General features: G+C 35.9%; 1 protein-coding gene across 7 annotated transcripts in view; it reads right to left on the bottom strand.

Moving 5' to 3' along the window:
- Positions 1-965: 965 nt before the first annotated feature.
- LOC129569597 (phosphatidylcholine:ceramide cholinephosphotransferase 1-like) overlaps positions 966-12,225 on the bottom strand; it is a 21,762-nt gene continuing 10,502 nt past the window's right edge. The window contains exons 1-6 of one of the 7 annotated variants that reach the window (XM_055448626.1): positions 9,742-12,069; positions 4,313-4,445; positions 3,405-3,615; positions 3,048-3,322; positions 2,634-2,812; positions 966-2,494 (exon numbers count right to left, since the gene is read on the bottom strand). In XM_055448626.1, coding sequence (XP_055304601.1) covers positions 2,339-2,494; positions 2,634-2,812; positions 3,048-3,322; positions 3,405-3,615; positions 4,313-4,445; positions 9,742-9,777 — 990 coding nt within the window. In that variant the 5' untranslated portion in view covers positions 9,778-12,069 and the 3' untranslated portion in view covers positions 966-2,338. Of the gene's footprint in view, positions 2,495-2,633; positions 2,813-3,047; positions 3,323-3,404; positions 3,616-4,312; positions 4,446-4,502; positions 5,412-5,651; positions 6,037-8,677; positions 9,686-9,741; positions 12,070-12,225 lie in introns of those variants that run through there. The other 6 variants (XM_055448629.1, XM_055448628.1, XM_055448627.1 and 3 more) reach the window with 6 other exon arrangements.

Below are 12,225 nucleotides of genomic sequence, written 5' to 3'. Positions count from 1 at the left end.
TGCACTTTGAAACTAAAATATTCTGAGGGAATTTGTTTGTCGCAATGGTTCAATTGACGAAAATCCGTTGGATATTCCTTTTTGCCAGCAAAATATCATATGTTTCATTCAGAGATTTTCGCCCCACTATTTCACATAATGCCTTATTAAAATTAATTGAACTTAACATTTGCCTACTGTAAAAATGATAATTGTATTAACGAATGTGTTTCTTCTAATTATGAAATCATTTTTTCTAACGAGATTCCAAATTGGTGTAGTTTCTTAAACCGATACAAAAAATAATATTCATTTTTTCTTTCTATTTCAACTTTTCAATATATTTCGAACGAAAGTGATTCATTTTTTTCTGAGTTTCATAACGAGGATATAAGTTTTTCTTATTATTTGTGAGTGATTTTATTTTTCTTCGTATTTTTTTTTTTACTTGAATTGTCGTTAATATCAAATATATTTTGGGAGTGTTTTTTTTTGTTTCTTTTTTTTTATTTTAAATAAATATGCACTTCAATAAAAGTAATAAAGTGAAATGATTAGTCGAAAAAAGAGGAGGAGGAAGTGTGTTAACTAACGGACGAAGTGGTTATAAGTGTTCCGGATCAATTGGTCTCCGGCAATTAAAACCGTCATTCAGATGCTTCGCACACGTCTGTGTCTGTTTCACTTTGGATCCCTTAATCATGTTACTGTTCTAACGTAAATCACATAACACTTCTCATCTTTTTAGTCTGAGATTACCAGTTGTTGTGTCCTCTTCCCATATTTTCCATTGAATTATCTAAAATTTCTTTTACTCTTGCTAAACCGTGTTTCTTTTTCCATTTTTGAATTGCTCATTTCAGCATCCATTTATGTTACACTAGTGACACGTTTCGTGTCTTTTTCTTTGTTAGCTTAGCATCTATTTCCTTTTTTACATTAGATATATTAGAGTTTCCATTGGCGTGTTTACCACTCACAGGGCGTTTTCTTTTCTTTTTTCTGTTTTATTTTTTGACAACGAGGCGGCGACAATATGTCGCGCTGCTGTAACTTACAAACAAAACAAAAGTAGTGAACTAGTTTGAATACAGTAGTTTCACAAAAGGCTACAAAAAATGCTTTTAAAGTTTGTCTCATTTAAAGATTGGGCTTTTCTTCTCTTCGCTTCGTGCGCCAACTTTTCTTTGAGCTGAACAAAAAACCTGTCTCGTCGTCGCACTAAACATAAAATAATTGGCTTTCCATACGTACGTATGTACGTATGTACGAACCGTGTTCATCAAACACGCCGTATATGTCTCAATTTCGCTCTTTCGATCGATTCGATTTTCAATTGAACACTCAACAATTTTTTTACAAAAAAAAAATTCTCTTCATTTTCATTTCGTGCAAATGAGCGCGCCTTTTTAATTTTCCAAAAGATAGAGAGAAATTGTGTTTGTGTCTATGTATTGAGGATAAGTTGGGAAATTAATCGAACACTAAACTGAATACAAAACTTTTATGACATTTTCATCGATGTACACAAAACAAAAACAAAACATGTGTATAAATATTACTGAACAGATCAAAATTGAACTTCGGTTTACTTGTTTAGAAGTATTTAGATTTCGTTGAGTTGTATCTCTGTAATGCGAACTGATTGTGTGTATGTCCATTTCGCGCAACGGAACGGCATTGTAAATGATTGTTTAGCAGTCGCACAGATTAGAAGTGTGTTCTCTTTGTTTGTTTTTTTCTCTCTTTTGTACAAAGTGGGTGTAATTTCTATCCCAATAGTTGTCACTATTTTCACATTATTCACATTTTTTTTTCTAACGTGCTAATAAAATCTAATGATATACAATGCGCAATTGATTTGTTTGTTTTATGTTTTTTTTTTCGTTTGCAACGTGACTGTGAATGTCGATCACGATTTTATCAGACTTTTGCAGAATATTCTGTTCTCATATTCTACACAAATTTGTTGGTTTCTTTCTCTTTTTTTCTCTGAATAATCTGCATGAAAATGAAGGATTGACAACAAAAACAAAACGAAACGAAAAAAGAGTTGATGATTTTGTTTCATACATATATCGGTGTGATCACATATTGAATGCGCGAAACGTAAAAAAAATTTATTCGAGACAAAAAATGATGGGGCTAATTCATCATTTCTCATTTCATTGTTTGCTGTTTTGGTTTTTTTTTCTCCACATAATACGCGATTTGTCTTTGTTTACTAAATTACAAATTGAACTTAATGCTATCGTGTGTATTCCTGGTTGTTAGGTGTTGTTGTTGAGTGTGTAGCTGATAATATTGCTGCCGCTGACAATGTGTATGTGGTGCATCGGCAGCGTTGCTCGGTTCAATGTTAACTCTCACGATTCGGGAATTTTGGCTGAAATCGTCGAGGCCACGATAATGGCCATTCAAACTCATTCGGCACTTGACCACGTACATTTTGCTCGAAGTACCGTGACCATTTGAACCACCATTCACGCGCCAGATAATTATTCGCTCCCGCGTGCTGCGCGCAACCACATGTGTTCAGGTTCAGAGAAAAAAAAAGAAAATAAATATTCAATTAATTTTTAATTCAAATGGAAATTGAGTTGGTTTTTTGCGGTTGGCAGTTGTTTCTTTATCAATTATTATATTCACAATACCTTAATCAAAAATGCGTTGTTGGTGAGCGTGTGATATGTCCAGAACAAGCGTGTTGTAATGTAGTATGCAATTAAAACATCGATTGTATAATGGCCGTGTGCTAGCAACACCATAAATACGCCCACAGCAGCCATCGTCCATGACACCCATTGCAGTGATGAGATTCGACGCGGCAAGTCTAGAACAATAGTAATGACATTAAATGTGGCCGAATGTTTAGTCGGTACGCATTGGGAGATTCGATTTGCTTCTTGGGAAAAATTCACACGATGAAATTCGCCAAAAAAATGTCTCTAATCATCAACGTCCAATTCATTACGGTTTAATGAACAGAAAATGTTGTCGCTCGAATTCCACGAATTTTAACAAAGAAAACACAACCATAAATCATCCCCTACAGATGTTTCACTTACATTCCGATATCACCAAATAACCTAGAACTAGCATAACGGTGTGCCCACTGTAGATATAGTCGCCACAATAAGTGTGCTTGCCATTGATTGATAAACCAAGACCGGACATTAGTTGGAACACACGTTTCGCTACAATGACTATGCTGGTTCCGTTCGATTTTGGGCTACAATAGTATATCGTACTCGAAACGGGTAGCACAGTGACATACATGGTTATCGATCGCAAAAAGTATAAAATCGACATGATTAAAAAGACACGACGCATCACAATGAATCTGAAAATGAAAAACAACGAGTGTCATTAGTTTATTCGGACGAGTTTGATTCGTCGATTTATTTCTTGTCTCAACCACTTACCGATGTTTGTGAAATGTAATTAGTGCAATACAACAATTGGCTTGGATCATAATTAGAATTTCGCTAACGTTTAAGGCCCACTCTTCCTCGTGTACATTATCGAGAAATACGTCCGGCAGCGGTTTATACGCTTTTCGATCGGGTAATCGTTCATGGACTAGAGATAAAGACACTGTGGCTAAGGTCATATTTGCAGCTAATATTACAAATGCTGCAAGAGAAAGAAGAAAAAAGCGGAAAAATAAGAAGAAATTAGTAATTTTTCCAATGTGAAAATGTAATGTGAGCAATGAAATTAGTGTTTATTTGCAATTTGTGTTGATAACCGAATTAAATCCATAAATTCACTTTGCATTGAAATGAGGAGTTAGCACAAAGCTGGCCGAATGACGTCGATGGGGACTATAAATAAAGGCCACACATAAGCTCTATTCTCATGACTGTTGCTGTTTGGCATGACTCGAGGTTTGAAGGTGAAAATACACACAATTCCTTTGATATATCGTGCCATTTATGAACTCAAAACGCTTGTACCGCACCCTTAAACATCGTAATTGGTGTATGTTCTTTTTTCCTTTCTCTCTCTCTCTCTCTCTCTCTCTCTCTGCAAATTCCCAGTGTCTCACCCACCCATGTTGGCGGCATATGCATACAAACACATATGCGAGATTAATGAACGGTTTTTTTTTCTTTCAAATGGCGTAAAATACTCTAATTGGCTCAAGCTTTATGTCATTCATTCATCCATTCTGTTCCATTTACGTCAATGAAATTTCCCGATTTCCATAAAAATAAATTACCATCGATACGATTTGAGAGGGCGTTACATGCACGCGAGAGACCATCGACGCCAACCAGATGGATACATATTCGAAATACACATAAAATAGTTTGGAATTTTCACTCACCCGTTAGCGTTTTCCATTTTTCTTTCGGAAAACTTGGTTCTTCTCTATTGGGCACATCCATTTTTATCATAACAGCATCTCCGTTGGTTTCGTTTTGGTTATAAGGCAAATCGTAGTTTTCATCAGGTACTTCCTGCAAATGGCAAAACAAACAAACAATTAATTTATGACCACACACACCCACACACACCGAATGAATCGCAAAATTATTCATTGAATCAAAACAAATGGAAACGAATGAATATTGGTTTCGAACTTTTTTATCACTAATTTTGCTACACTTGTTTTTACTACAGCCCAATCGCATGAGCGCCCGAATTTTGGCCGGGAACACATTTATCCGAAGACCATTGATTTTCATTATGAAACTAAATTGAGCTGACTGACTTCGCAGACGGAGAATTTGACTTATGCCATACGTAATTGAACTAATGCGATAAGCAGCCCGATCTGGGCTGTGAAACCGTGCATTGTTTCAACGAATGCCACTTAATTTGAAAGTCTAATGTCATGATTGCGCGAACTTCACATCAACTTATTCAATTGTATGGTTTTGCGCGAGCCGTTTGTCATACATCCGTGTGTACAATTTATCAGAACGTTACTACTTCGTTCTATTTGATCTATGTATTTGTATGATTTACACCACCAAACGAATTGAGATAAATTTCTTGTACGAATATATGATTTCGTTCGCGATAAGAACGGACGACATTCAGTTTCAAAATGATACTAAACAGTAAACACAGTAGTTATGCAACGCATCTCGCGTGATCGTCAGGCGCACAATTGTCGCATCAGAGTACGAGCGCGCGAAAAAAATACGGTTCTCAATTTGACCAAACAAATTTCGACTGGATAATTTGGTTCAATTTATACATTTTGAAGTTTTTTCGGTTCAAAACTGGTACAAAAAGTTGTTCAAAATCCGGGCAGAAGTAGAACGGAATAGAAAACAATCAATAGATCAGTGTTGAAGATAAAAACTTTTATTATTGGAAGCACTTGACTCATACGAAAAGCAATTATATCCGCGAATGGAATGAAAATAAAATCCGTGACTAGTTCCGTTTGAGTATGTGCTTCAAGTAAAGGGTGTTTCAACAAGGACGCAAAAAACTTTAGATAAAAAAACACATAAATTAAATTCCAATTGTCCAAATTTTTATTGTGTTATGTAGTTTGGTCTATGGCAATTATGTATGAAAGTGAATTTTATGCAAACGGCCTGTATGGCGCATTTTAATTGTGGCCTGTTTAGAGGAAAAATTTCACCAAAAAATGTTGAAAAATGGCATTTTTAATGGTAAAAAAATGCATTAAATATGGACTTACACACCTAAAAACGCAGCTACGGCACTCGCGATGAAATAATGTATCGCCAAATAGCCAAAACAATGGTCCAATTTTGTGAAATTTGTGATTTGAGTAACCAACCTATGCATTTGGCGCACAAATTTTCTGTCATTTTTGAAGCTTAATTCTGATTAAGTTATTATTTGACGGTTTTTCAAGGACATTTCATTGTTGAATCGATCTGGCTAAACAATTAGTGTCCCCAGCTGTCATTTAAAAGTATCAAACTCAATAATTGTCAAAGCCATTTTTGTAAAATTGGCCAAAGTTGGCCATGATGGCCAAAAACGGCCTATTGGCTATATCTCAAAAACGGTGCGGAATTTTGCTTTTGTTATTGAGGCGAATTTTCGGCTCAAGCTTAGATAAAAACTTTTAAGAATAAAAAAAACGAGAAAAAACGTTTTTGAGGTGTAAAAAGCCAGATTTTAACATGATATTTTGATTCTTCGGAAATTGAAAAATAGACCTATTTTCGTGGTAGGATTTTACGATTTCAACGCGTTGATCCTTTGTTAATGTTGACATGGTTAAATTTGCCAAAGACTGACGCCTCCAAATGACATATCAGTTTGACAGTTCTGGTCAGCGTTCATGCTGTCCCTATTGGAAAACTTTTTGCGTCCCTGTTGAAACACCCTTTATATGTGTGTTTGTGTACGATTTGCGGTTTTAATAAACAAACAACTTGAAGCCAATTTCGATTGTGGAATCGAAAATTGACGACAGGACAGAGTCCACTCGTGAATGAATTTAGCAACCAAAACAAATGTACGAAGATGCCAATTGTGGCGCAACTAACCTCAAGCGATGATACGTGTATATACATAGATGTAAAAAATAAAAATCAATAAAACGCATTGCCATTTAGTTTCATCATTTTTCTCTGCTTCTTCTTCTTCATATCGCAATTGGGCGTCGTTTCAATTTAGATCACATTTTTTTCATGTCCCTTTTTATTGCAAGCAAAAAACAGGATGTTCGATAGGGGTGTTATTATTTTTATTGCTATCAGAATATCCGATGCATATCGACCAAATGCACAATTGAAATGCTTCGCGTCGATGTTGGCGAATATGAAAACATGCTCAAGTCAATAAACCAAACAGCGAAATGGAATGCATCGCACGCCTCGCCATTTTATTTCATTTGTGAGTTTATTTTGTTCAATATTCTCTCTCTCTCTCTCTCTTTTCATTTATTATTTAAACAACGGTGTAAATTAGCCAGAATTCAGCTAACGATCAAATCGACACCGATTCAACTGAATTACAATGCTGATTGATTGAATGACACTGAAATTGTTTTATGAAAATTATCAAGTGTCTCTGTGTAAACGGACGGTTGTAATGTGCGCATCTCAAACTCCAACTAGGCGAATGACATTTAATTAATTGATTGCTTACAATTTAAATGTAAAGTGCATCTAAGACATTTCATTAAAAAGAGGTTTCAGTTGAGAAGAGACGTAAAAAGACGTTCCAATTGATTGGCGTTTCGTTTCGATGTCGAGAGGGAATTTTCCATTATGTAATCGATAGTTCATTAGCTTGGCAATCGATTTCGACTGAAGTTTCGGTTCGGAAACACATTTTTTGTTTTGTCTTATTCTACGCCCATAGCCACAAATCAAGCCCATTTACTCAAAGATTATTGATTATGAACTTTGTTTTTGTTTTTCAATACCGCAATATTCTTCTCGGTTATATTTTCATGAGCTTTACGTCAATGACGAAAAAAATGACCGTGATTAGGACAACAGCAATAATTTATGACTCATTCTCGATTATTTTTATCGCTGAAAGTGAATCAACGTCAGTGGAGTGAATGAAAAAGGATGGCTATCAAACTTTGAACTCCGGTTATATGTATAAAATGTTCTATTAGTCGCACTTTAATCACAACAGACTCCCTAGCAGTTTCCGTTGCAGAAAACTACTGATTTTGATAACAGGCATGTTAATTTGCTGATAACGTAACCCAGAGAAAGTAATAGTATTATTACTTTGATTATTATATGATATGAAGTTGATAAAATATATGTGAAGTTCAATGATTTTTTTCTCGATTGCTGAACTGACTATAGAATTAATCTCAGAGATGCCTCTCATCATTGGTTTCAAAGTAAATGCATCAATTCTCCGGGTGCTGCATCGTTCATGAAATATTCAAAGAAAACGCTCGAATTTTCGAATCTCCAACAAAGAGACGGTGACATTCACGGAAAGAAAAAAAGCGCTACCGTTTCTGCGCAAAATAGGAAAACAAACTCAATATTTCACATGTATTTTGTTTGTTTTGCACTTATTCTATCATCCAGCGACGACGACGCTAGAGCATTGTTATCACTGCTGTTTCTCCATTGTCACGAAAACCGTATGGTTGAGAAGAGAGAAGATAAAGGGTAGAGAAGAGAGAGCTGTGTATCGGTTGTCATTGATAAAATTGCGCTTTTGACATTCAAATTCAACTTTGACAACAATGACGTTCTCATGAGCTTCGTTGATTTGGTTGTTTTTGTTGTTGGAGAATGTTTTCTTCTTCTTTTTTCTTCAATGAACCTCAAATATGAATAAGCATATTTCAAGTTGATTGTTTTGTTCATCGTATTTGCACACTGTGGCAGAAAAACAAACCGCACAAATAAAAACACAAAGCTATTGACATAACAACACTGCTGGGAGCATCAAAGGCGACGATAGCAAATGACAAGACTATGTGTAATCACAATATGTATGTTTTTTTCATATGTGATGCACTGGCTCCACCATTTTTATGTGTTACAAATGTGGATGTTCTAGAAAATAACAATACGATTACGACACATAAAGTAGATTAAAATGCTAAAAATATTCAAATTTGGCTACGCACACATGCAAAGAATTTATGATTTAATTGGAATTTCCGAAAACATTTCATTTTTGAATGTACGTCGATTGATTACCATAATATCTGTATGACTCAAATATGCGGAGAAACTAAGAATTTGAATTGGGATTGAAAATATACCTCAAATTATAGCTTCGCGCGTGTCGTAGAAGCGAAAAAGAATATGCGTCGCTTTCATTAGAAGAATCGTACGAAAAATTCTCATAGAGTTCACACAGATAATGACGACCATTACAATGAGATTGATTTTTTTTTGACGATCACATTTGGAAGGCTTCGTTTTCGGTCGCAGTGATTTGCATACATTTGACCATTCGCCGAAAATAAATCGGCTGATTTTTTTCTGTATTCGTTGTGATTGTTGTTGCTTCTTGTTGTTGTTTGTTCTGTGCGAATATGTATACACAGAAAAAGTCGCATATTTGGTGGGATATATTATATATGTATAGATACGGAATGTGTTGTGAATCTTGTGATTTGCGCATTTGCTACAAAAACATTGTGTGACTATTTATAAACCGGTTTTTCTTTCCGTTCAGAATCGAACACTCACTGAACGATGTATAAATTATACATATGTGTGTGTGTCGTTGTTGAAGCTTATATTTCGAATTGACAGTGTGAGAAAATTCGATGAAGCCCATCAATTCACAGTTGTTATCGTATGTCTCATGCACGCGTTCGGTCGCCTCGAGAATTGCGTTCAGAATGGAAAGATTTACGCAGAAAACTGGTTCAGCAGAGCGTAATTTTTTTCCCTTCATCATATGACTATCCGTAGAAACAGGCTAATTCAATTAACCACTTGCATTGAGCAACATGTACATGGTGGAATTGCGTTTTCGAATAAATGTCGTCACTAGAATTTAACGTGAGGTCACCAAGACCTGATGAAATTGAGAGAGAAGAACAAAAAATGCAAGCAAATGTGAAAAAAACGAAGGTAAACACTGAATGCACAAGATGACACAAACACATGCAGCTTGCGTTTTACACATTCACTTCTCTCACTGTTGTGGTCGCGTGAATGGCGTTGAGTAGAAGGGAGTAGGTTTTCGATGGAATGTACACCGCTCGGTGCACATATGCATAAATATCGTATACACTAGCTGCATAACACAAACTCATCGGTTATTAATTTTCTCATTGAAAAAAAAAAATGGTTTCTTCTATCGTAAACATACTTCATATTGAAATCGACGATACATTGAGCTACACATAGTTGGTTGATTTGTATGTTGTTGGTGCGATCGTTGCGGTTGGTGATGTTGAATTGTACGTTGTTACTATGCCCGTTGCTCGAACTCAATGCTGGCAAATCGAGCCCGTCCGACGAGAGATGAATTTAGAAAATGATTTTCTAATGATCACATTCACAAAACACGCATAAATTGTCCACTTATAGAGCAGATAGCAACACACACACGCACTCGCACTCGCAATTTATAATTGTGAAGAAAAAAATATTTTTTTCTTTTCCGCAGTTAAATCAGTTGAATTTGAAGTGGTACGAATAAATGTGTTGTCGTAATTTCTCGAAGAAATCGTCGTTCATTCAAGACACAGACAGCTTTGATCTGTGCTGCTCGTTATTATCTTTGATTACACCAACAACAGTTAAAATCACAATGAATGCAATTGAGTACAGTTGCACCTAAAGTTGTTATTCAAAACGCTTTTTACGGTTGAAAGAACACTTTTTTTTAAATTGAAATGAATAAGGTCCCCAAATAACAATTCACAAAGCCACGACGATGTCAAATGATCTCGATTTTTGTATAGACTTAAAATTTGAAATGTAATGCACAATATTGTGTTCCAATTGAACAGAGGCAAATACACTGAATGAACGATGTGAGAAAAACAAAACAAAAAAACTGTTGACCGAGAGGATCCGTCAAGTTTGAAAGCACTTGTAAATACTATATGAATTTAAAATTTTTCGTTAGCTCTCCGTCTTTCGCATCGCTAAAATACACGTTTACTGTGTGTGGATGAACGCACATAACGACACTCACAGTCGGGCTCGGCGGTTATGTTCGCTTGCGTCTCTGATAGTCGATACAAATACATAGAAAGCCACGCCACAAATACCGACATCATCAGCAGACGGAGGCAGCATACGTCTTGCGAGATTGGTGTTGGTTTACACGTTCAAATCAAATTGAAAATTATCAACTCGAAGCAGTGAACACACTCTCGTGAGAATTGAGAATTTGCCGATTCTTCGGTGTGCCGATAATTGTCGTAGTGTGTTAACGGTGCCGCAATTCCCTTTTTTTTCTCAATGAAACGGTCTCGGAATCAATATCGGCTTGTAAAACGTGTTTGATTCTTTTCCTTGCCTGTATTCAAGAGGCCGCAACACTCCATTTAGGCAAAATTCCAATTTTAAACTGAACGACCGTTGTAATACCACTTGATTTTTTAGTTTAAGAATTTTCTGCCACAACACAAATACACAACGTAATTTCTTCCTGCATATGTATATAGGTGCACCAATCGTAATCTTATTCGCAATTTTTACGTTCGCATTCCATTTGACGATGAATTTATTGTTTTTTTTTTCGTTCGATGATTTCAATTCAACTACTGATGATATCTCGTTAACTTTTTGAACACGATGATTGGCACTCAAACTTTTGGTAGTCACTTGAACGAGTTTTTTCTGCGTCTGTCCGATTCGTAATGAAATTCTAACTACATATTGTAGTACATGAAGTCTTTGTTTATTTTCAATCCCCTTCAGTTGCCAATTCACACATTATTATCGGTTGGCCGGTGCAGCAGCCATCGCTCAAAATCACATCAAATACGTATATGCAAGACAACGGCGATGACGACGACGACGACGACGACGACGAAGCTGACGACGACGACGACGTCTACGTCAGTTTAAAACAATCAGTACGGCAAACATCGTATCGATGGTTTTATGCCTATATACACTTGTATTGAGTGTGTAATGCATGGTTGCATTGTTTTTTTCGCCTTTCTTCTTTACTCATTGCTGTTGTTGCTGTTTTTTTTTTCATTTAATTTATAGGTGCATCAAAGCGATCGCCACACAGCGATTACATATTTTTGCTTCATTTCTATTATGCACCATGTAAAACTCTGTGCAATCCATTGAACGAACACACCAAATAATGTCTGTTTTTTTGTTATTATTGTTGGTTTTGATTACATATTCAGTTTTTCGTTTACCCGGTTTTTTCCCCATTGTCATTGTGTTATTGCCGCATTTGCAAAAAGTGTTCGAATGTACAACCATGGCGAATTTATTTGCAAACTGAATTCAATAAACTCACCTGAACAAGGCGAGTACTTTGGACTCTTCCATATAACGAAAAGCAAAACAATGAAACAGACGAGAAAAAAAATCAAACGAACAAAAACCAACCGACTGCGTATGTACACACGACAAATTCGATTCTTGTTGAAAGCAATCAAGTGGAACCGAAAGTTCTAATTTTGATCGAGCTCGTCTCGTGTCGATGTTGCTAATAATTATGTCGATGCACAAATACAGTAATCGGATGTAATGACCACATCCATTGGTACAATACAAGCCGTAATTTGAATCAGAGCATTGAAATTGCTGGCTATGTAGCGCTGCTGGTGAACAGATCTATTGAACAGCAGCTGTTGGTTGCGTGCATATTCGC

Source organism: Sitodiplosis mosellana, unplaced genomic scaffold (assembly GCF_009176505.1).
Source record: "Sitodiplosis mosellana isolate CC-2019 unplaced genomic scaffold, AAFC_SMos_1.0 Smas_scaffold_38, whole genome shotgun sequence".
Lineage (NCBI taxonomy): Eukaryota > Metazoa > Arthropoda > Insecta > Diptera > Cecidomyiidae > Sitodiplosis > Sitodiplosis mosellana.
The sequence above is the reverse complement of the archived record's forward strand: the minus strand, read 5'-3'. Positions and strand labels throughout refer to the sequence as shown.